Here is a 26,685-nt window from a genome sequence, read left to right as displayed (position 1 = left end):
TCCGACCGAACGCACGGCACCTCCGAGTTCAACACACGTTCAACTCGATGACGTCCCGTGAACTCCAATCCAGTAGAGCTTCACGGGAGAGTTCCGTCAGCACGACGGCGTGGTGACGATAATGATGTTCTACCATCGCAGGGCTTCGCCTAGGCACCGCTACGATATGATCGAGATGGATTATAGTGGAAGGGGACACCGCACACGGCTAAGAGATCTAGAGATCAATTGTTGTGTCTATGGGGTGCCCCCTGGCCACGTATATAAAGGAGTGGAGGAGGAGGGGGCCGACCAAGAGGAGGAGGCGCGCCCAAGGGGGGCAATCCTACTCCAAGTAGGTTTTGCCCCCCCTTTCCTATTCCAACTAGGAGAAGGGGGAAGGAGGAGGTGGAGAGAAGGAAGGAGAAGAGGGGCCGCGCCCCCTTCCCTTTCCCAATTCGGATTGGGGCAAGGGGTGCTGCGCGCCACCTCCTGTTGCCTCTCCTCTTCCACTACTTTGGGCCCATGAGGCCCAATAACCCCCCCCCCCCGGGGGGGGGGGGGGGGGGGCTTCCGGTAACCCCCCGGTACTCCGGTATATATACGATAACCCCCGGAACCATTCCGGTGTCCGAATATAGTCGTCCAATATATCAATCTTCACGTCTCGACCATTTCGAGACTCCTTGTCATGTCCGTGATCACATCCGGGACTATGAACAACCTTCGGTACATCAAAACTCATAAACTCATAATATAACCGGCATCGAAACGTTAAGCGTGCGGATCCTACGGGTTCGAGAACTATGTAGACATGACTGAGACATGTCTCTGGTCAATAACCAATAGCGGAACCTGGATCCTCATATTGGCTCCCACATATTCTATGAAGATCTTTATCGATCAGACCGCATAACAATATACGTTGTTCCCTTTGTCATCGGTATGTTACTTGCCCGAGATTTGATCGTCGGTATCTCAATACCTAGTTCAATCTCGTTACCGGCAAGTCTCTATACTCGTTCCGTAATACATCATTCCGCAACTAACTCATTTAGTTGCAATGCTTGCAAGGCTTAAGTGATGTGCATTACCGAGAGGGCCCAGAGATACCTCTCCGATAATCGGAGTAACAAATCCTAATCTCGAAATACGCCAACCCAACAAGTACCTTTGGAGACACCTGTAGAGCACCTTTATAATCACCCAGTTACGTTGTGATGTTTGGTAGCACACAAAGTGTTCCTCCGGTAAACGAGAGTTGCATAATCTCATAGTCATAGGAACATGTATAAGTTATGAAGAAAGCAATAGCAACAAACTAAACGATCAAGTGCTAAGCTAACGGAATGGGTCAAGTCAATCATATCATTCTCCTAATGATGTGATCCCGTTAATCAAATGACAACTCATGTCTATGGTTAGGAAACATAACCATCTTCGATCAACGAGCTAGTCAAGTAAAGGCATACTAGTGACACACTGTTTGTCTATGTATTCACACATGTATTATGTTTCCGGTTAATACAATTCTAGCATGAATAATAAACATTTATCATGATATAAGGAAATAAATAATAACTTTATTATTGCCTCTAGGGCATATTTCCTTCAGTCTCCCACTTGCGCTAGAGACAATAATCTAGATTACATTGTTATGATCCTAACACCCATGGAGCCTTGGTGCTGGTCATGTTTTGCTCGTGGAAAAGGCTTAGTCAACGGGTCTGCAATATTTAGATCCGTATGTATCTTGCAGATTTCTATGTCTCCCACCTGGACTAAATCCCGGATGGAAATGAAGCATCTCTTGACGTGCTTGGTTCTCTTGTGAAATCTAGATTCCTTCGCTAAGGCAATTGCTCCAGTATTGTCACAAAAGATTTTCATTGGACCCGATGCACTAGGTATGACACCTAGATCGGATATGAACTCCTTCATCCACACTCCTTCATTTGCTGCTTCCGAAGCAGCTATGTACTCCGCTTCACATGTAGATCCTGCCACGACACTTTGTTTAGAACTGCACCAACTGACAGCTCCACCGTTCAATAAAAACACGTATCCGGTTTGCAATTTAGAATCGTCCGGATCAGTGTCAAAGCTTGCATCAACGTAACCATTTACGATGAGCTCTTTGTCACCTCCATAAACGAGAAACATATCCTTAGTCCTTTTCAGGTACTTCAGGATGTTCTTGACCGCTGTCCAGTGATCCACTCCTGGATTACTTTGGTACCTCCCTGCTAGACTTATAGCAAGGCACACATCAGGTCTGGTACACAACATTGCATACATGATAGAGCCTATGGCTGAAGTATAGGGAACATCTTTCATTTTCTCTCTATCTTTTGCAGTGGTCGGACATTGAGTCTTACTCAATTTCACACCTTGTAACACAGGCAAGAACCCTTTCTTTGCTTGATCCATTTTGAACTTCTTCAAAACTTTGTCAAGGTATGTGCTTTGTGAAAGTCCAATTAAGCGTCTTGATCTATCTCTATAGATCCTAATGCCCAACATGTAAGCAGCTTCACCGAGGTCTTTCATTGAAAAACTCTTATTCAAGTATCCCTTTATGCTATCCATAAATTCTATATCATTTCCAATCAATAATATGTCATCCACATATAATATTAGAAATGCTACCGAGCTCCCACTCACTTTTTTGTAAATACAGGCTTCTCCAAAAGTCTACATAAAACCAAATGCTTTGATCACACTATCAAAGCGTTTATTCCAACTCCGAGAGGCTTGCACCAGTCCATAAATGGATCGCTGGAGCTTGCACACTTTGTTAGCTCCCTTTGGATCGACAAAACCTTCCGGTTGCATCATATACAGCTCTTCTTCCAGAAATCCATTCAGGAATGCAGTTTTGACATCCATCTGCCAAATTTCATAATCATAAAATGCGGCAATCACTAACATGATTCGGATAGACTTAAGCATCACTACGGGTGAGAAAGTCTCATTGTAGTCAATCCCTTGAACTTGTCGAAACCCTTTCGGAACAAGTCGAGCTTTGTAGACAGTAACATTACCGTCAGCGTCAGTCTTCTTCTTGAAGATCCATTTATTCTCAATTGCTTGCCGATCAATGGGCAAGTCAACCAACGTCCACACTTTGTTCTCATACATGGATCCCATCTCAGATTTCATGGCTTCAAGCTATTTTGCGGAATCTGGGCTCATCATCGCTTCTTCATAGTTCGTAGGTTCATCATGATCTAGTAGCATGACTTCCAGAACAGGATTACCGTACCACTCTGGCGCGGATCTTACTCTGGTTGATCTACGAGGTTCAGTAATAACTTGATCTGAAGTTTCATGATCATCATCATTAACTTCCTCACTAATTGGTATAGTTGTCACAGGAACCGGTTTCTGTGATGAGCTACTTTCCAATAAGAGAGCTGGTACGGTTACCTCATCAAGTTCTACTTTCCTTCCACTCACTTCTTTCAAGAGAAACTCCTTCTCTAGAAAGGATCCATTCTTAGCAACGAATGTCTTGCCTTCGGATCTGTGATAGAAGGTGTACCCAACAGTCTCCTTTGGGTATCCTATGAAGACACATTTCTCCGATTTGGGTTCGAGCTTATCAGGCTGAAGCTTTTTCACATAAGCATCGCAGCCCCAAACTTTAAGAAACGACAACATTGGTTTCTTGCTAAACCACAGTTCATAAGGAGTCATCTCAACGGATTTCGATGGTGCCCTATTTAACGTGAATGCGGCCGTCCCTAAAGCATAACCCCAAAACGATAGCGGTAAATCAGTAAGAGACATCATAGATCGCACCATATCTAGTAAAGTACGATTACAATGTTCTGACACACCATTACGCTGTGGTGTTCCGGGTGGCGTGAGTTGCGAAAATATTCCGCTTTGTTTCAAATGTAGACCAAACTCGTAACTCAAATATTCTCCTCCACGATCAGATCGTAGAAACATTATTTTCTTGTTACGATGATTTTCAACTTCACTATGAAATTCTTTAAACTTTTCAAATGTTTCAGATTTATGTTTCATCAAGTAGATATACCCATATCTGCTTAAATCATCTGTGAAGGTGAGAAAATAACGATATCCGCCACGAGCCTCAACATTCATCGGACCACATACATCTGTATGTATGATTTCTAACAAATCTGTTGCTCTCTCCATAGTACTAGAGAATGGCGTTTTAGTCATCTTGCCCATGAGGCACGGTTCGCAAGTACCAAGTGATTCATAATCAAGTGGTTCCAAAAGTCCATCAGTATGGAGTTTCTTCATGCGCTTTACACCGATATGACCTAAATGGCAGTGCCACAAATAAGTTGCACTATCATTATCAACTCTGCATCTTTTCGCTTCAACATTATGAATATGTGTATCACTACTATCGAGATTCATCAAAAATAGACCACTCTTCAAGGGTGCATGACCATAAAAGATATTACTCATATAAACAGAACAACCATTATTCTCTGATTTAAATGAATAACCGTCTCGCATCAAACAAGATCCAGATATATGTTGGGGAACGTAGTAATTTCAAAAAAAATTCCTATGCACACGCAAGATCATGGTGATGCATAGCAACAAGAGGGGAGAGTGTTGTCTACGTACCCTCATAGACCGAAAGCGGGAGCGTTAGCACAACGCGGTTGATGTAGTCGTACGTCTTCATGGCCCGACCGATCAAGCACAGAAACTACGACACCTCCGAGTTCTAGCACACGTTCAGCTCGATGACGATCCCCGGACTCCGATCCAGCAAAGTGTCGGGGAAGAGTTCCGTCAGCATGACGGCGTGGTGACGATCTTGATGTTCTACCATCGCAGGGCTTCGCCTAAGCACCGCTACAATATTATCGAGGATTATGGTGGAGGGGGGCACCGCATACGGCTAAGAGAACGATCACGAAGATCAACTTGTGTGTGTATGGGGTGCCCCCCACCCCCGTATATCAAGGAGTGGAGGAAGGGGAGAGGGCCGGCCCCTATGGCGCGCCCTGGAGGAGTCCTACTCCCATCGGGAGTAGGATTCCTCCCTTCCCTAGTTGGAGTAGGAGAGGAAGGGAAGGAGGAGTAGGAGAGAAGGAAAGGGGGGGCCGCACCCCCCAAACCTTCTCCAATTCGGCCTCCTACCCAAAGGGGGCGCACCAGCCCCTTGTGGGCTGGTGTGCTTCCTTCTTATGGCCCATAAGGCCCATAACTTCCCCCGGGGGGTTCCGGTAACCTCCCGGTACTCCGGAAAAATGCCTAAACCACTCGGAACCCTTCCGATGTCCAAACATAGTCATCCAATATATCAATCTTTACGTCTCGACCATTTCGAGACTCCTCGTCATGTCCCCGATGTCGTCCAGGACTCCGAACTTCTTTGGCACATCAAAACTCATAAACTCATAACATAACTGTCATCGAAACCTTAAGCGTGTGGACCCTATGGGTTCGAGAACAATGTAGACATGACCGAGACACGTCTCCGGTCAATAACCAATAGCGGAACCTGGATGCTCATATTGGCTCCCACATATTCTACGAAGATCTTTATCGGTTAGACCGCATAACAACATACGTTGTTCCCTTTGTCATCGGTATGTTACTTGCCCGAGATTCGATCGTCGGTATCTCAATACCTAGTTCAATCTCGTTACCGGCAAGTCTCTTTACTCGTTCCGTAATACATCATCCCGCAACTAACTCATTAGTTGCAATGCTTGCAAGGCTTAAGTGATGTGCATTACCGAGAGGGCCCAGAGATACCTCTCCGACAGTCGGAGTGGCAAATCCTAATCTCGAAATACGCCAACCCAACAAGTACCTTCGGAGACACCTGTAGAGCACCTTTATAATCACCCAGTTACGTTGTGCCGTTTGGTAGCACACAAAGTGTTCCTCCGGTAAACGGGAGTTGCCATAATATCATAGTCATAGGAACATGTATAAGTTATGAAGAAAGCAATAGCAACAAACTAAACCATCAAGTGCTATGCTAATGGAATGGGTCAAGTCAATCACATCATTCTCCTAATGATGTGATCCCGTTAATCCAATGACAACTCATGTCTATGGTTAGGAAACATAACCATCTTTGATGAACGAGCTAGTCAAGTAGAGGCATACTAGTGACACTCTGTTTGTCTATGTATTCACACATGTATTATGTTTCCGGTTAATACAATTCTAGCATGAATAATAAACATTTATCATGATATAAAGAAATAAATAATAACTTTATCATTGCCTCTAGGGCATATTTCCTTCAGTCTCCCACTTGCACTAGAGTCAATAATCTAGTTCACATCACCATGTGATTTAATACCAATAGTTCACATCACCATGTGATTAACACCCATAGTTCACACCGACATGTGACCAACACCCAAAGGGTTTACTAGAGTCAATAATCTAGTTCGTATCGCTATGTGATTAACACCCAAAGAGTACTAAGGTGTGATCATGTTTTGCTTGTGAGAGAAGTTTAGTCAACGGGTCTGCCATATTCAGATCCGTACGTATTTTGCAAATTTCTATGTCAACAATGCTCTGCACGGAGCTACTCTAGCTAATTGCTCCCACTTTCAATATGTATCCAGATTGAGACTTAGAGTCATCTAGATTAGTGTCAAAACTTGCATCGACGTAACCCTTTACGACGAACCTTTTTTCACCTCCATAATCGAGAAACATATCCTTATTCCACTAAGGATAATTTTGACCGCTATCCAGTGATCTACTCCTAGATCACTATTGTACTCCCTTGCCAAAAATAGTGTAGGGTATACAATAGATCTGGTACACAACATGGCATATTTTATAGAACCTATGGCCAAGGCATAGGGAATGAGTTTCATTCTCTTTCTATCTTCTGCCGTGGTCGGGCTTTGAGTCTTATTCAGTTTCACACCTTGTAACACAGGCAAGAACTCTTTCTTTGACTGTTCCATTTTGAACTACTTCAAAATCTTGTCAAGGTATGTACTCATTGAAAAAACTTATCAAGCGTCTTGATCTATCTCTATAGATCTTGATGCTCAATATGTAAGCAGCTTCACCGCGGTCTTTCTTTGAAAAACTCCTTTCAAACACTCCTTTATGCTTTGCAGAATAATTCTACATTGTCTCCGATCAACAATATGTCATTCACATATACTTATGAGAAATGATGTAGTGCTCCCACTCACTTTCTTGTAAATACAGGCTTCACCACAAGTTTGTATAAAACTATATGCTTTGATCAACTTATCAAAGCGTATATTCCAACTCCGAGATGCTTGCACCAGTCCATATATGGATCGCTAGAGCTTGCATATTTTGTTAGCACCTTTAGGATTGACAGAACCTTTTGGTTGCATCATATAAAACTCTTCATTAATAAATCCATTAAGGAATGCAGTTTTGTTTATCCATTTGCCAGATTTCATAAAACGTGACAATTGCTAACATGATTCGGACAGACTGAAGCATAGATACGAGTGAGAAACTCTCATCGTAGTCCACACCTTGAACTTGTCGAAAACCTTTTGCGACAATTCTAGCTTTGTAGATAGTAACACTACTATCAACGTCCGTCTTCCTCTTGAAGATCCATTTAATCTCAATGGCTCGCCGATCTTTGGGCAAGTCAATCAAAGTCTATACTTTGTTCTCATACATGGATCTCATCTCAGATTTCATGGCCTCAAGCCATTTCGTGGAATCTGGGCTCACCATCGCTTCCTCATAGTTCGTAGGCCCGTCATGGTCAAGTAACATGACCTCCAGAATAGGATTATCGTACCACTCTGGTGCGGATTTCACTCTGGTTTACCTACGAGGTTTGGTAGTAACTTGATCTGAAGTTACATGATCATCATCATTAGCTTCCTCACTAATTGGTGTAGTAGTCACAGGAACAGATTTCTGTGATGAACTACTTTCCAATAAGGGAGCAGGTACAGTTACCTCATCAAGTTCTACTTTCCTCCCACTCACTTCTTTCGAGAGAAACTCCTTCTCTAGAAAGGATCCATTCAAAGCAACGAATATCTTGCCTTCGGATCTGTGATAGAAGGTGTACCCAACATTTTCTTTTGGGTATCCTATGAAGACGCACTTCTCCGATTTGGGTTTGAGCTTATCAGGTTGAAACTTTTTCACATAAGCATTGCAACCTCAAACTTTTAAGAAACGATAGCTTAGGTTTCTTGCCAAACCATAGTTCATACGTGAAGGAAATATGCCCTAGAGGCAATAATAAAGTTATTATTTATTTCCTTATAATCATGATAAATGTTTATTATTCATGCTAGAATTGTATTAACCGGAAACATAATACATGTGTGAATACATAGACAAACAAAGTGTCACTAGTATGCCTCTACTTGACTAGCTCGTTAATCAAAGATGGTTATGTTTCCTAACCATGAACAATGAGTTGTTATTTGATTAACGAGGTCACATCATTAGTTGAATGATCTGATTGACATGACCCATTCCATTAGCTTAGCACACGATCGTTTAATATGTTGCTATTGCTTTCTTCATGACTTATACATGTTCCTATGACTATGAGATTATGCAACTCCCGTTTACCGGAGGAACACTTTGGGTGCTACCAAACGTCACAACGTAACTGGGTGATTATAAAGGAGCATTACAGGTGTCTCCAAAGGTAGATGTTGGGTTGGCGTATTTCAAGATTAGGATTTGTCACTCCGATTGTCGGAGAGGTATCTCTGGGCCCTCTCGGTAATACACATCACATAAGCCTTGCAAGCATTACAACTAATATGTTAGTTGTGAGATGATGTATTACGGAACGAGTAAAGAGACTTGCCGATAACGAGATTGAACTAGGTATTGGATACCGACGGTCGAATCTCGGGCAAGTAACATACCGATGACAAAGGGAACAACGTATGTTGTTATGCGGTCTGACCGATAAAGATCTTCGTAGAATATGTAGGAGCCAATATGGGCATCCAGGTCCCGCTATTGGTTATTGACCGGAGACATGTCTCGGTCATGTCTACATTGTTCTCGAACCCGTAGGGTCCGCACGCTTAAGGTTACGATGACAGTTTCATTATGAGTTTATGCATTTTGATGTACCGAAGGTTGTTCGGAGTCCCGGATGTGATCACGGACATGACGAGGAGTCTCGAAATGGTCGAGACGTAAAGATTGATATATTGGAAGCCTATGTTTGGACATCGGAAGTGTTCCGGGTGAAATCGGGATTTTACCGGGTTACCGGGAGGTTACCGGAATCCCCCGGGAGCCATATGGGCCTTCATGGGCCTTAGTGGAAAGGTGAAAGAGCTGCCCACAAGGGCTGCGCGCCTCCCCCCTTCCCCTAGTCCTATTAGGACTAGGAGAGGTGGCCGGCCACCCCTCTCTCTCTTTCCCCCTCGGGGAATCCTAATTGGAATAGGATTGGAGGGGAGTCCTACTCCCGGAAGGAGTAGGACTCCTCCTGTGCCTCCCTCCTTGGCCGGCCAGCCTCCCCCCTCTACTCCTTTATATACGGAGGCAGGGGACACCTCTAGACACAAGTTGATCCACATGATCTATTCCTTAGCCGTGTGCGGTGCCCCCTGCCACCATATACCTCGATAATACTGTAGCGGAGTTTAGGCGAAGCCCTGCTGCTATAGTACATCAAGATCGTCACCACGCCGTCGTGCTGACGGAACTCTTCCCCGACACTTTGCTGGATCGGAGTCCGGGGATCGTCATCGAGCTGAACGTGTGCTCGAACTCGGAGGTGCCGTAGTTTCGGTGCTTGATCGGTTGGATCATGAAGACGTACGACTACTTCCTCTACGTCGTATCATCGCTTCCGCAGTCGGTCTGCGTTGGGTACGTAGACAACACTCTCCCCCTCGTTGCTATGCATCACATGATCTTGCGTGTGCGTAGGAATTTTTTTGAAATTACTACGAAACTCAACAATACGGTGTCGTCTCAACGGATTTAGATGGTGCCCTATTTAACATGAATGCAGCTGTCTCTAATGCATAACCCCAAAACGATAGTGGTAGATTGGTAAGAGACATCATAGATCGCACCATAACTAATAAAGTACGGTTATGACGTTCGGACATACCATTACACTGTGGTGTTCTAGGTGGCGTGAGTAGTGAAACTATTTCACATTGTTTCTAACTGAAGGCCAAACTCGTAATTCAAATATTTTACTTCTGCGATTATATCATACAAACTTTTATTTTTGTTACGATGATTCTCCACTTCACTCTGAAATTCTTTGAACTGTTCAAATGTTTCAGACTTGTGTTTCATCAAGTAGATATACTCATATATGCTCAAATCATCTGTGAAGATCAGAAAATAATGATACCTGCCGCGAGCCTCAATATTCATGGGACCACATACATCAGTATGTATGATTTCCAACAAATCTGTTGCTCGCTCCATTGTTTCGGAGAACGGAGTCTTAGTCATCTTGCCCATGAGGCATGGTTCGCAAGCATCAAGTGATTCATAATCAAGTGATTCCAAAAGTCCATCAACATGGAGTTTCTTCATGCGCTTTACACCAATATGACCTAAACGGCAGTGGCACAAATAAGTTGCACTATCATTATTAACTTTGCATCTTTTGGTTTCAATATTATGAATATGTGTATCACTATGATCGAGATCCAACGAACCATTTTCATTGGGTGTGTAACCATATAAGGTTTTATTCATGTAAACAGAACAACAATTTATTCTCTTACTTAAATGAATAACCATATTGCAATAAACATGATCAAATCATATTCATGCTCAACGCAAACACCAAATAACACTTATTTAGGTTCAACACTAATCTCAAAAGTATAGGGAGTGTGCGATGATGATCATATCAATCTTGGAACCACTTCCAACACACATCATCACTTCACCCTTAACTAGTCTATGTTCATTTTGCAACTCCTGTTTCGAGTTACTACTCTTAGCAACTGAACCAGTATCAAATACCGAGGGGTTGCTACGAACACTAGTAAAATACACATCAATAATCTCTATATCAAATATACCTTTGTTCACTTTGCCATCCTTCTTATCCGCCAAATACTTGAGGCAGTTCCGCTTCTAGTGACCAGTCCTTTTGCAGTAGAAGCACTCAGTCTCAGGCTTAGGTCCAGACTTGGGCTTCTTCACTTGAGCAGCAACTTTCTTGCCGTTCTTCTTGAAGTCCCCTTTCTTCCCTTTGCCCTTTTTTTGAAACTAGTGGTCTTGTCTACCATCAACACTTGATATTTTTCTTGATTTCTACCTTCGTCGATTTCGGCATTACGAAGAGCTTGGGAATCGTTTCCGTTATCCCTTACATATCATAGTTCATCACGAAGTTCTACTAACTTGGTGATGGTGACTAGAGAATTCTGTCAATCACTATTTTATCTGGAAGATTAACTCCCACTTGATTCAAGCGATTGTAGTACGCAGACAATCTGAGCACATGCTCACTGCTTGAGCTATTCTCCTCCATCTTTTAGCTATAGAACTTGTTGGAGACTTCATATCTCTCAACTCGGGTATTTGTTTGTAATATTAACTTCAACTCCTGGAACATCTCATATGGTCCATGACGTTCAAAACGTCTTTGAAGTCCCGATTCTAAGCGGTTTAAGCATGGTGCACTAAACTATCAAGTAGTCATCATATTAAGCTAGCCAAATGTTCATAACATTTGCATCTGCTCCTGCAATAGGTTTGTCACCTAGCGGTGCATCAAAGACATAATTCTTCTGTGCAACAATGAGGATAATCCTCAGATCACGGATCCAATCCGCATCATTGCTACTAACATTTTCCAATATAATTTTTCTCTAGGAACACAATAAACGGGGAGCAACATCGCGAGCTATTGATCTACAACATAGATATGCTAATACTACCAGGACTAAGTTCATGATAAATTAAAGTTCAATTAATCATATTACTTAAGAACTCCCACTTAGATAGACATCCCTCTAATCATCTAAGTGATCACGTGATCCAAATCAACTAAACCATGTCCGATCATCACGTGAGATGGAGTAGTTTCAATGGTGATCATCACTATGTTGATCATATCTACTATATGATTCACGCTCGACCTTTCGGTCTCAGTGTTCTGAGGCCATATCTGCATATGCTAGGCTCGTCAAGTTTAACCTGAGTATTCTGCATGTGCAAAACTGGCTTGCACCCGTTGTAGATGGATGTAGAGCTTATCACACCCGATCATCACGTGGTGTCTGGGCACGATGAACTTTGGCAACGATGCATACTCAGGGAGAACACTTTTATCTTGAAATTTAGTGAGAGATCATCTTATAATGCTATCGTCAATCAAAGCAAGATAAGATGCATAAAAGATAAACATCACATGCAATCAATATAAGTGTATGATATGGCCATCATCATCTTGTGCTTGTGATCTCCATATCCGAAGCACCGTCATGATCACCATCGTCACCGGCGCGACACCTTGATCACCATCGTAGCATCGTTGTCGTCTCGCCAATCTTATGCTTCCACGACTATCGCTACCGCTTAGTGATAAAGTAAAGCATTACAGCGCAATTGCATTGCATACAGTAAAGCGACAACCATGTGGCTCCTGCCAGTTGCCGATAACTCGGTTACAGAACATGATCATCTCATACAATAAAATTTAGCATCATGTCTTGACCATATCACATCACAACATGCCCTGCAAAAACAAGTTAGACGTCCTCTACTTTGTTGTTGCAAGTTTTACGTGGCTGCTACGGGCTTAGCAAGAACCGTTCTTACCTACGCATCAAAAACCACAACGATAGTTTGTCAAGTTGGTGTTGTTTTAACCTTCGCAAGGACCGGGCGTAGCCACACTCGGTTCAACTAAAGTTGGAGAAACTGACACCCGCCAGCCACCTGTGTGCAAAGCACATCGGTAGAACCAGTCTCGCGTAAGCGTACGCGTAATGTCGGTCCGGGCCGCTTCACCCAACAATACCACCCAACCAAAGTATGACATGCTGGTAAGCAGTATGACTTATATCACCCATAACTCACTTATGTTCTACTCGTGCACAACATCAACGCATAAAACCTAGGCTCGGATTCCACTGTTGGGGAACGTTGTAATTTCAAAAAAAAATTCCTACGCACACGCAAGATCATGGTGATGCATAGCAACGAGAGGGGAGAGTGTTATCTACGTACCCTCGTAGACCGGAAGCGGAAGCATTATCACAACGCGGTTGATGTAGTCGTACGTCTTCACGGCCCGACCGATCCAGGACCGAAACTACGGCACGTCCGAGTTCTAGCACACGTTCAGCTCGATGACGATCCCCGGACTCCGATCCAGCAAAGTGTCGGGGAAGAGTTCCGTCAGCACGACGGCGTGGTGACGATCTTGATGTTCTACCGTCGCAGGGCTTCGCCTAAGCACCGCTACAATATTATCGAGGATTATGGTGGAGGGGGGCACCGCACATGGCTAAGAGAACGATCACGAAGATCAACTTGTGTGTGTATGGCGTGCCCCCCACCCCCGTATATAAAGGAGTGGAGGAGGGGGAGAGGGCCGGCCCCTATGGCGCGCCCTGGAGGAGTCCTACTCCCACCGGGAGTAGGATTCCTCCCTTCCCTAGTTGGAGTAGGAGAGGAAGGGAAGGAGGAGTAGGAGAGAAGGAAAGGGGGGGCCGCACCCCCCAAACCTTCTCCAATTCGGCCTCCTTCCCAAAGGGGGCGCACCAGCCCCTTGTGGGCTGGTGTGCTTCCTTCTTATGGCCCATAAGGCCCATAACTTCTCCCGAGGGTTCCGGTAACCTCCCGGTACTCCGGAAAAATGCCTGAACCACTCGGAACCCTTCCATGTCCAAACATAGTCATCCAATATATCAATCTTTACGTCTCGACCATTTCGAGACTCCTCGTCATGTCCCCGATGTCATCCGGGACTCCGAACTTCTTCGGTACATCAAAAATCATAAACTCATAATATATCTGTCATCGAAACCTTAAGCGTGCGGACCCTACGGGTTCGAGAACAATGTAGACATGACCGAGACACGTATCCGTTCAATAACCAATAGCGGAACCTGGATGCTCATATTGGCTCCCACATATTCTACGAAGATTTTTATCGGTCAGGCCGCATAACAACATACGTTGTTCCCTTTTTCATCGGTATGTTACTTGCCCGAGATTCGATCGTCGGTATCTCAATACCTAGTTCAATCTCGTTACCGGCAAGTCTCTTTACTCATTCCGTAATACATCATCCTGCAACTAACTCATTAGTTGCAATGCTTGCAAGGCTTAAGTGATGTGCATTACTGAGAGGGCCCAGAGATACCTCTTCGACAGTCGGAGTGACAAATCCTAATCTCGAAATACGCCAACCCAACAAGTACCTTCGGAGACACCTGTAGAGCACCTTTATAATCACCCAGTTATGTTGTGATGTTTGGTAGCACACAAAGTGTTCCTCCGGTAAACGTGAGTTGCATAATCTCATAGTCATAGGAACATGTATAAGTTATGAAGAAAGCAATAGCAACAAACTAAACGATCAAGTGCTATGCTAACAGAATGGGTCAAGTCAATCACATCATTCTCCTAATGATGTGATCCCGTTAATCAAATGACAACTCATGTCTATGGTTAGGAAACATAACCATCTTTGATCAACGAGCTAGTCAAGTAGAGGCATACTAGTGACACTCTGTTTGTCTATGTATTCACACATGTATTATGTTTCCGGTTAATACAATTCTAGCATGAATAATAAACATTTATCATGATATAAGAAAATAAATAATAACTTTATCATTGCCTCTAGGGCATATTTCCTTCAATATAATGTTCATGCTTAACGCTGGCACCAAATAACAATTATTTAGGTCTAAAACTAATCCCGAAGGTAGATGTAGAGGTAGAGTGCCGACCGCGATCACATTGACTTTGGAACCATTTCCCACGCGCATCGTCACCTCGTCCTTGGCCAGTGTTCGCTTAATCCGTAGTGCCTGTTTTGAGTTGCAAATATTAGCAACGGAACCAGTATCAAATACCCAGGTGCTACTGCGAGCTCTAGTAAGGTACACATCAATAACATGTATATCACATATACCTTTGTTCACCTTGCCATCCTTCTTATCCGCCAAATACTTGGGGCAGTTCCGCTTCCAGTGGCCAGTTTTCTTGCAGTAGAAGCACTCAGTTTCAAGCTTAGGTCCAGACTTGGGTTTCTTCTCCTGAACAGCAACTTGTTTGCTGTTCTTCTTGAAGTTCCCCTTCTTCTTCCCTTTGTCCTTTTTCTTGAAACTGGCGATCTTATTGACCATCAACACTTGATGCTTCTTCTTGATTTCTACCTCCGCAGCCTTTAGCATTGCGAAGAGCTCGGGAATCGTCTTATCCATCCCTTGCATGTTATAGTTCATCACGAAGCTCTTGTAGCTTGGTGGCAGTGATTGAAGAACTCTGTCAATGACACTATCAACAGGAAGATTAACTCCCAGTTGAGTCAAGTGATTATGATACCCAGACATTTTGAGTATATGTTCACTGACAGAACTATTCTCCTTCATCTTGCGGCTATAGAACTTATTGGAGACTTCATATCTCTCAACCCGGGCATTTGCTTGAAATATTAACTTCAACTCCTGGAACATCTCATATGCTCCATGACGTTCAAAACGTCGTTGAAGTCCCGATTCTAAGCCATAAAGCATGGCATACTGAACTATTGAGTAGTCATCAGCTTTGCTCTGCCAGATGTTCATAACATCTGGTGTTGCCCCTGCAGTAGGCCTGGTACCCAGCGGTGCTTCCAAGACATAATTCTTCTATGCAGCAATGAGGATAATCCTCAAGTTACGGACCCAGTCCGTGTAATTGCTACCATCATCTTTCAACTTTTCTTTCTCAAGGAACGCATTAAAATTCAACAGAACAAAAGCACAGGCCATCTATCTACAATCAAACATAGACAAGCAAAATACTATCAGGTACTAAGTTCATGATAAATTTAAGTTCAATTAATCATATTACTTAAGAACTCCCACTTAGAAAGACATCCCTCTAATCTTCTAAGTGATCACGTGATCCAAATAAACTAAACCATAACCGATCATCACGTGAAATGGAGTAGCTTTCAATGGTGAACATCAATATGTTGATCATATCTACTATATGATTCACGCTCGACCTTTCGGTCTCAGTGTTCCGAGGCCATATCTGCATATGCTAGGCTCGACATGTTTAACCTGAGTATTCTGCGTGTGCAAAAACTGGTTTGCACCCGTTGTAGATGGATGTAGAGCTTATCACACCCGATCATCACATGGTGTCTGGGCACGACGAACTTTGGCAACGGTGCATACTCAGGGAGAACACTTTTATCTTGAAATTTAGTGAGAGATCATCTTATAATGCTATCGTCAATCAAAGCAAGATAAGATGCATAAAAGATAAACATCACATGCAATCAATATAAGTGTATGATATGGCCATCATCATCTTGTGCTTGTGATCTCCATATTCGAAGCACCGTCATGATCACCATCGTCACCGGTGCGACACCTTGATCTCCATCGTAGCATCGTTGTCGTCTCGCCAATCTTATGCTTCCACGACTATCGCTACCGCTTATTGATAAAGTAAAGCATTACAGGGCCATTGCATTGCATACAATAAAGCGACAACCATATGGCTCTTGCCAGTTGCCGATAACTTGGTTACAAAACATGATCATCTCATACAATAAAATTTAGCATCATGTCTTGACCATATCACATTACAACATGCCCTGCAAAAACAAGTTAGACGTTCTCTACTTTGTTGTTGCAAGTTTTACGTGGCTGCTACGGGCTTAGCAAGAACCGTTCTTACCTATGCATCAAAACCACAATGATAGTTTGTCAAGTTGATGCTATTTTAACATTCGCAAGGACCGGGCGTAGCTACACTTGATTCAAATAAAGTTGAAGAACTGACACCCGCCAGCCACCTGTGTGCAAAGCACGTCGGTAGAACCAGTCTCGCATAAGCGTACGCGTAATGTCGGTCCGGGCCGCTTCATCCAACAATATCGCCGAACCAAAGTATGACATGCTGGTAAGCAGTATGACTTGTATCGCCCACAACTCACTTGTGTTCTACTCGTGCATATAACATCAACGCATAAAACCTGGCTCGGATGCGACTGTTGGGGAACGTAGTAATTTAAAAAAAAATCTACGCACACGCAAGATCATGGTGATGCATAGCAACGAGAGGGGAGAGTGTTGTCTACGTACCCTCGTAGACCGAAAGCGGAAGCGTTAGCACAACGCGGTTGATGTAGTCGTACGTCTTCACGATCCGACCGATCCAAGTACCGAACGCACGGCACCTCCGAGTTCAGCACACGTTCAGCTCGATGACATCACGCGAACTCCAATCCAGTAGAGCTTCACGGGAGAGTTTCGTCAGCACGACGGCGTGGTGACGATGATGATGTTCTACCGTCGCAGGGCTTCGCCTAAGCACCGCTACGATATGATCGAGGTGGATTATAGTGGAAGGGGGCACCGCACACGGCTAAGAGATCTAGAGATCAATTGTTGTGTCTATGGGGTGCCCCCTGGCCACGTATATAAAGGAGTGGAGGAGGAGGGGGCCGGCCAAGAGGAGGAGACGCGCCCAAGGGGGGCAATCCTACTCCAAGTAGGTTTTGCCCCCCCTTTCTTATTCCAACTAGGAGAAGGGGGAAGGAGGAGGTGAAGAGAAGGAAGGAGAAGGGGGGCCGCGCCCCCTTCCCTTTCCCAATTTGGATTGGGGCAAGGGGGGCTGCGCGCCACCTCCTGCTGCCTCTCCTCTTCCACTACTTTGGGCCCATGAGGCCCAATAACCCTCGGGGGGTTCCAGTAACCCCCCGGTACTCCGGTATATATCCGATAACCCACGGAACCATTCCGGTGTCCGAATATAGTCGTCGAATATATCAATCTTCACGTCTCGGCCATTTCGAGACACCTCGTCATGTCCGTGATCACATCCGGGACTCCGAACAACCTTCGGTACATCAAAACTCATAATATAACCGACATCGAAACGTTAAGCGTGCGGACCCTACGGGTTCGAGAACTATATAGACATGACCGAGACATGTCTCCGGTCAATAACCAATAGCGAAACCTGGATGCTCATATTGGCTTCCACATATTCTACGAAGATCTTTATCTGTCAGACCGCATAACAACATACGTTGTTCCCTTTGTCATCAGTATGTTACTTGCCCGAGATTCGATCGTCGGTATCTCAATACCTAGTTCAATCTCGTTACTGGCAAGAGTGTTTACTCGTTCCGTAATACATCATTCCGCAACTAACTCATTTAGTTGCAATGCTTGCAAGGCTTAAGTGATGTGCATTACCGAGAGGGCCCAGAGATACCTCTCCGACAATCGAAGTGACAAATCCTAATCTCGAAATACGCCAACCCAACAAGTACCTTTGGAGACACCTGTAGAGCACCTTTATAATCACCCAGTTACGTTGTGACGTTTGGTAGCACACAAAGTGTTCCTCCGGTAAACGGGAGTTGCATAATCTCATAGTCATAGGAACATGTATAAGTTATGAAGAAAGCAATAGCAACAAACTAAACGATCAAGTGCTAAGCTAACGGAATGGGTCAAGTCAATCATATCATTCTCCTAATGATGTGATCCCGTTAATCAAATGACAACTCATGTCTATGGTTAGGAAACATAACCATCTTCGATCAACGAGCTAGTCAAGTAGAGGCATACTAGTGACACTTTGTTTGTCTATGTATTCACACATGTATTATGTTTCCGGTTAATACAATTCTAGCATGAATAATAAACATTTATCATGATATAAGGAAATAAATAATAACTTTATTATTGCCTCTAGGGCATATTTCCTTTAGGACCATGCCTGCTTCTGGTTTGACAGCTCGCTCAAGGGTTGCGCGCCGTTCACCATGGCGCCCGAGCTATTCGCGGTCTCCACGCGCAAGACTCGCTCGATCCGCGAAGCGTTGCAGGGCGGACGTTGGGTCTTGGGTCTCCGGGGACGGATCACGTCTGACACCCTGCCTGCCTTCGTGCATCTCTGGTCCGTGTTCAGCCAAATCGCGATGCGGCATGAGGAACCAGATGCCTTCTCGTGGAAGCTTAATGAGAGCGGCTGCTTCTCGGTCGCGTCCACTTACAACATTCAGTTTCTTGGCTCCATGATCTCGCCATTGTGGCCCTCGGTCTGGCAAGCTTGGGCTCCGGCGAAGTGCCGACTGTTTTCCTGGCTCTTCGGCAAGAACATGATCCTTACTGCTGATCGCTTGCTTGCTAGGTAGTGGCCGAACTCCTATTTCTGCCCGCTTTGCCGCCGGGACATGGAGACCACCGAGCACCTCCTAATCACCTGCCCGTGGTCACAACAGCTCTGGGCGTGGGTCGCTGCTCGTTTCCGCTTGTCGGGATTGCTACCTGCCTCCTGGCCATCATGGGCGTCCCTTCACGAGTGGCTCTTCAACCTCTCGGTTGGCACGGCTCAGATCAAGCGCAACAAGTCAATGGCGTTGATGGTATTAGGGTTCATCTGGAAGGAACGAAATGCTCGCATCTTCAGGAGCAGTGAGCGGTAGGTTGAGCAGGTGCTGGATCAGCTGATTGATGAAGCTAGGCTATGGGCGTTGGCCAGAGGCTGACACTTGGGCTGGGAGTAGTAGCCTAGCTCTTTCCCTTTTTGTCTTTCTCTTTCTTTCTTCGCCACTGTATTTTACGGCTGGTCCTTTGTACAGTTGGCTCCGGCCTTTCTCTTCCGCTTAATGAAATCATAGTTCTCTTGCGCTCTTTCAAAAAAGCTTTTCTTTTCACCACCCCTTCGTCCATCCTTCACTGTATGATAATCTCAGTCACCTTAAATATTTACCTTGTAAATCAGTTCCACTTTAATTTACTTATCAAACTACTCATCAAAATATAAGGTAAATCACGCAAGGGATTACATAAACATACATAGTCGCATTGATATGGGCATGTAAATCACAAGCTAACACACTAAAATATTTATTTATATCGCGTTGCCATGCAGGACGCGTCATCCTACTAATGTATGGAAAAGGCTTCTGAAGCATGAAGGTCCTAGGAAAAGATATCATTCTAAAGCACGAAGGTCCCAGGAAAAGATATCACACTCCGGAGAGAGCATGGTATCCAGGACCCTAATCACAATTTGGTGCCAATTAGTCAATTTTTGCCCCATTAGCGTTCGACAGGACTATATACATAGAAGGCGATCTGTTTACAAAACTTGATGACCTGTGACATCTCCCCCAATACAATATGATGGAATATAATATGACATAACTGCCTAAAACATAATAAGTACATGTTATTTGTTTCTATATATACTTCACGATGTGAATGTCACCTTTTTTAGTTCATGGGGTTTGCACATACCAGCCCAAAATACAACGGGCTAATTGTAAGGTGAAGAACAGGATTTTTGCTTGATTTTATTATATGATGTAATTCTTCAAACATTTCTTTATTAACCACCTTCAATGATATACAGAAAACTTGTTTATAGCTTGCATTAATACATTACATGCCCAATATTAAATTTTGCAATAGCTCCAAATTTCTAGGTATAGTGTCAAGGTGTGGTGGCCACCCACCGCAAAATTGCTCAGATCAGATCCAAGCATCCAGAAGAAGACGCCATTGTCGGTCCAATGAACATGCATCTATCATTTTCTGCTTCCTAGTCATAGATCGCTCTCCTCCTCATATATGGGACCTCTCCCTGAGATTCTTTTCTTCTGGTAGAATGCCCCCGAGACAGGGATGACATTACAAAGGACCAATACCTTACTGCAGTTGTGTGGTGTAACTTAAGGCTACATTAGTACCTAGGGCTCAGTCAATTGAGAATTAAGTTATCCTATTTTACAAATTTGTTCATCCAAGTCTGAAAAATATATTCTCTGTGTTATAAACCTTTATTAATCTAGTGCGAAATAAATTATAGCGTTCATTTTCACAGCTCGAAAAAATGCACAAATCTCAGTGCCTTGCAAGAGGGAGAAGAAGAGTCCGGCTGGCACCGATGCTGTGCGGGCTTGTTGTGGAGTCCTCAGGCGGTGGCCAAGAGAGGAGGATGGGGTGGGGTGGTTGGCAGGTGAGTAGGGTTTGCTCCGGGGCCGTCCGCGAGGGAGGGGCACCAGAAAGGGCTTGGTACAATAACACGGTAACTCTGCCCAAGGCCTTCATCTTATGATTGTGTTGTTTGGAATCTATATGTTCTAGAAATGGAGATGAACATCTTTTCTTTGGTCGCCCATTTGCTCCTTGTTGCGGGAGATATCTCTGCCCAGATGTCAATCTTGATTATTACTTCTGTCCCTAGGAGCATTTGGATCCGCCGGAATGACGTCATCTTCAAAGGGATCCTTCCTAGCCCTATTTACGGGGGAGAACTTTCAAAAATCAATTCATATACGGTGTAGTTGCTTGGTTACATAGGTACATGTAACTTCTTTTCTTTTGCTCCAACAATTTCTACTTCACTAGAGTTTTGCAGTAGATAATTAATTCACATAAGTACTCCACTGGTAACAATTTGGACGAAGAATTGCCAGTGCACGCGCATTGCCAGTACGAGTCGTGTACACACATGTTACATGTCTGGGGGTTCTTTTTTTGTTGTTGCTGTTGACCGCTCTCTATCAGTAGCCAAGTAGTACTTCCATTTTCGTGAGCTCGACGGGCTGCGAGCTAGGCAACAGCCGTTCGAAAACTTGCCCATCGGTAGACTTTTCATTGCCCGCTCGAGACCAACAAACTCTTTCTCTCCACGCGGCAGATCGAGACGTTCACGTGGCAGAACGCGCCATGCGACAATGACGCATGTTCCTATACGCGTACACATGTACCAGGAAGTACACATGTACTCTATACGCGTACATGCAGGGACAAACCGTACATGTACTGCAGTGTGCACGATGTTGCCATATTTGTCTGGTCCATCACGACCGTATACACACACATCGTACGTACACGCGCTCAGAGCAAGTGGGAACCGAGTGAACATATATGATGCACCTGTTGCTCGTAAAAATACGAGAAGAATGCTCATCGTAATTTCTTGACGCTTGCTGCTGCTGCTGACAGCAAAGATGCATGGTGTGCCCGCCAAGCGAAGAATATATACAATGGCTCTAGACGACAAACTAAATTTGATGAGTGCATGCATCACGTGACGCGTGTGAGCGAGGTGAATTATTAAATGTTCATGTACTTACGGAACTTCGACTGACTAACTGATCAAGCATGACGTACGCTACAATCGTTCACGTTTAGTGAATTTTCCACATGGGCTCACCTGGGGTGCATGCATAGTCCAACTTCAAACACCACTCACTCGATCGGTGGAGGATGGATCGACGCAGCTGGCAACCACTCCTATCCCCGTCCCTATAAATCTAGAGGGCATGCCTGCAATTCATCTCATCTCACCCAAAGACGTAGCAGCAGCAGCAACTTGTTCATCTCATATCACCCAGGCCAAAGACATAGTCGTTCTGTAACACGACACACTTAATTAAGCAACCGATGGCTGCTGCGCATGTCTCCTTCCCCTTCTCAGTTCAGCCACTGCACCATTCGGCTTCACCGCTGGCCGGAAATGGTGGCCGGAGCGGACGCAACCGTGCCTTCTTCCGCCCATCAACGGTGATATGTCCCGGGCGGGAGCCTGCGTCACATGTGCTGTCCGATGATTTTGACTTCGAGGTATATATAGTTATCACCCGTATATGCAATTAGCATGCGTGTTTATGTCCTTTTTCTAATTATTACACAAGGGATCGAGTTCAAACCTATCAGAGCTATAATATTGAGCCTGGCACAAGCCTGTCGTCGTAAACGTCACCTTCCACCAAAAGGAAAGAAACGATTTGGTCCCTTGTGTAACCAGATTATCCCAGTAATTTTTGAAAGATTTTTATAAAATATATAAACCTACATTATTATGAAAGTATTTTTAATCGTAAATATAAATATTGCAACTGCTATCACCCAAAATCCTATATTAATAGTTGAAGTTCTGTAAACTTTGTATTCTTTTGAAGAACAAGTTTGATGTCTCTGTGCAACACACCAGGAAAGCCTAACGAATGTTCAAGCATTGCTGCATCACCATCGGACGAGTCGACGAGGCTTATTGACCACTGTTGATCACCTCAAGCGCCTCTGCATCGACCACTATTTCCAAGACGAGATCGACACCATCATGGACTCGTGTGCAGATCTCATCCATAGTGATGATCTGCTTGATGCAACCCTTTCCTTGAGGCTGATGAGAGAAGCTGGCTATTATGTTTCGGCAGGTCAGTAAAATACAAGTTTGGCGTCTCGAGGCAGATAAACAAACAAGTTTGGGAATCTTGAGCGCAATTTGGTCTAAGAAATGAATTTTACGCGATAACTTTGCTAGAAAAATATCTTAGGGTAGCCAAGTCTAAACTAAGGCTTAATGTTTCCTTGTGGACCGTATAAGAACCTCCCTCGAGATGTATTGTACTAATTATTTATAACATGTGCCTAAGGCCCCTTCTTAACAAATTGGCAGACGATGTTCTTCGGAAGTTCAGAAACGATAATGGTGATTTCAACCTTGGCCTCAGCAAAGACATTAGAGGGTTGCTCAGCTTGCAAGACATGTCACACCTCAACGTAGGAGAATCATCACTCTACAAGGCAAATGAATTCTCAAGCAAGCATCTTAGATTTGCAATTAAGTATCTGGAGCCAAACCTTGCAAGATATGTAAGGCGGTCACTAGACCATCCCTATCATGTGAGCCTGATGCAATACAAGGCAAGGCACCAACTGAGTTACCTCCAGAACATGCCCACTAGGAATATGGCAATTGAGAATTTGGCACTTGCAGAGTTTACGATTAAGAAGTTGCAGCAACAGAGAGAAATGCAAGAGGTTAAGAGGTATAAATATAATAAAATACTAGCCCTCAATGATTAATTTTGTAAAAAGTGGAAAATATGTGCATTCTTATGATAAGAGGGAAATGCAGAACTCTTGGCCAAATTTGATAAATTAACATTTTTGATTACTCACGTACTCCCACAATTAAAAGAGTGGTGGTTTTAAGTATATGAAAATTCCTTTTCACACAGATGGTGGATGGATCTAGGATTGGCTCAAGAAATTCCGGCCGCAAGGGACCAAGTTCTTAAATGGTACATGTGGCCCATGACCGTCCTCGAGGGTTTCTCCTTCTCTAGATATCGGATTGAGATCACAAAGATCATATCCATGGTCTACATTGTGGATGACATCTTTGATCTTGTCGCCACACAAGAGGAGCTTTCCCTCTTTACTGAGGCGATCAAAATGTGAGCATTGTTGTTTTCATAATATATAAGGTTAATACGATTAGGGGAGCAATATAGTTTCTTTTTTGGTAATTAAATGGCGTATTAAATACATCCAATGAGATATTCATACTTCTTTAACTTTGACATATAATATATGCAGATGTTTTAATGTTGGTTTGAAATCAACATTGTGTCTTTATGAGAAATATTTTAAAATATTAATAGTTTTCTAATTATCTATTCTATATTCAAGCAAAAAGCAAAAAATATTGCATATTAGAGATTGTTTAGGTCCAAAATGGCATCTACTTTGCTAATGGAATAAGAACTCAATGATTACTTAAGCTTAAGACCATATAAATGCTATAAAAATATTGTTTTTATCAAAGTTTCACACAAAAATTGCACATTATTGACAGGTGGGATCTTGCAGCTGTTGATTCACTCCCGAGCTACATGATATCATGTTACAAGGCTCTTTACACTATCACAAGTGATATCGCCGATATAGTCAGAAAAGAGCATGGATTGAGCCCTATCAATCATCTCAAGAAAGCAGTATGTCTCCTAGAATGCTTCTTTATTTCTCTTTAATTTGATTTTCCTAAGAAACTAAATATAACAACGGTACCACCTATGTTCCTATCTTCCGTCCATCATCTCCATCCCCACACCACCTCCTCCGTTCCCTGTTTTACTGATTTTCCCAACCAAATTTCCTTGAATCGTCTTAACTATCCCATGTTTTATTGGCTTATCATACAAAATCACATTATTTTCTTTGGTAAGCCAATAAGTAATAAGTACTGATTCAGTTATCAGCTAAAGTTTCTTTTTGGTATGTAGTCGCACTAACACTAAAATGGCATGTAAATCGCGATGATTACATACAAAATATATGTGCACCTGTTGCAACACATGCACAATTACCTAGTTGTATTTACAAAAGTAATAGAAAGTAAAATAAGAGTGGAAAAATTAATCCGACATGCTTGCCTTTTTTCTTCTTACAGTGGGCAACTTTGTTTGATGGATTCATGATCGAGGGAAAATGGTTATCTACTAATCAGATCCCTACATCCGAGGACTATCTAAGAAACGGGATTGTCACTTCAGGAGCTCCACTTGTATTCATGCATCTTTTATTCATGTTGGGGCATGAATTACCAGAGGGCAACAATGACGACATCCATCGGATCATCTCCTGCCCTGCAAAGATAATGAGGCTCTGGGACGACATGGGCAGTGCAATGGTCTGAACACACCAAGAACTTGATCACATAAGAACATAGGATTAGCACTAACAATAATTTTAGATAAATTCATTCAGTTCATAGCATGGCGGGTCAACATCCACGTCAATATTGACCAAATAAGGCATGATCTAACATTTTCATTCTTTGTCTCATGCAGGATGAATCCCAAAATGGGCTAGATGGATCATACAAAGAGTTGTACCAAAGAGAAAATCCTCGTGGTGATGCAGAGAAGCACATGTTGGAGATGATCAGGAGTGAATGGGAGGGTCTGAACAGGGAATGCTTCTGTCGGACAAAGTCAACACTATCGCATAGCTTCATGACAGCATCACTAAACTTTGCGAGGATGGTCCGCGTCATGTATGGCTACGACGATGAGCAGAAGCTCCCCGTCCTTGAGGATTATACAAGGATGTTGCTCTTCTAAATCAATCATGCATTCTATCACATTATATTGCATATAAATCTTATAAATGTAGTGCATTAGTTTTTGGTAGGGTCGTCACGTAGGATGTTGACTAACATCCTGCACAATTCGCATATGTGTTTCACATGATAAGATGATGAACATACATGGGAACAGCCTACAACTCCATGCAGTGTTGAAATGTATGATGAGATGCATATGAATTGATAGGCACTGGACGCTGCGAAATACTTTGTATATGAAATTGTGAATGTATGAAAAGATTGTTGGTTTGTGCAACATTCGGACGATATGCAGATAGTTCTGGTGCCTGAGATGGCTTACATTTAGTTCTAGCAATGCTCTCTGTACACAATAAGGCAGATGGGTAGACACGAAAAATATATTTGAAAGGATACCAATCTCATAAGGGCAAAGAAAACCACCCATTCGCAGGAGACCCACATTGCAAACAGGGTTTTGGTTTTCCCAATTTATGACGGGGACCATTCATAGACAAGTGAAATAAAATTAAGAGCTGATACCCACATCACTGACAGAAGTATGTTGGTAGTTGCTAGAACCTTCTCCGGTGGGATTTTTGTCTCATTAAAGAAAAAATAAATTGTAGACAGAATTACCCACACACGTAGCAAAGA

At 43.4% G+C, this 26,685-nt stretch overlaps 1 protein-coding gene across 1 annotated transcript; it reads left to right on the top strand.

The window, feature by feature from the left end:
- The first annotated feature begins 22,484 nt into the window (after positions 1-22,484).
- Positions 22,485-26,052, top strand: LOC125517417 (S-(+)-linalool synthase, chloroplastic-like). The gene is made up of 7 exons (XM_048682613.1): positions 22,485-22,757; positions 23,128-23,353; positions 23,596-23,968; positions 24,161-24,379; positions 24,781-24,919; positions 25,375-25,614; positions 25,775-26,052. The coding sequence occupies exons 1-7, from the start codon at positions 22,578-22,580 to the stop codon at positions 26,045-26,047; spliced, it is 1,650 nt and encodes a 549-aa protein (XP_048538570.1). The 5' UTR covers positions 22,485-22,577; the 3' UTR covers positions 26,048-26,052.
- Positions 26,053-26,685: the final 633 nt, after the last annotated feature.

This window comes from Triticum urartu, chromosome 6 (genome assembly GCF_003073215.2).
Source record: "Triticum urartu cultivar G1812 chromosome 6, Tu2.1, whole genome shotgun sequence".
Classification (NCBI taxonomy): Eukaryota; Viridiplantae; Streptophyta; class Magnoliopsida; order Poales; family Poaceae; genus Triticum; species Triticum urartu.
This window is presented reverse-complemented; position numbering and strand designations above follow the sequence as displayed.

What these genes read in the sequence shown, in the direction of transcription:
- LOC125517417 (XM_048682613.1), top strand. Translation starts at nt 22,578, where the DNA reads ATGGCTGCTGCGCATGTCTCCTTCCCCTTCTCAGTTCAGCCACTGCAC. An exon ending in GAAATGCAAGAGGTTAAGAG is followed by an intron (nt 23,969 to 24,160) that starts GTATAAATATAA and finishes CTTTTCACACAG; the next exon opens with ATGGTGGATGGATCTAGGAT. An exon ending in ACGACATGGGCAGTGCAATG is followed by an intron (nt 25,615 to 25,774) that starts GTCTGAACACAC and finishes TGTCTCATGCAG; the next exon opens with GATGAATCCCAAAATGGGCT.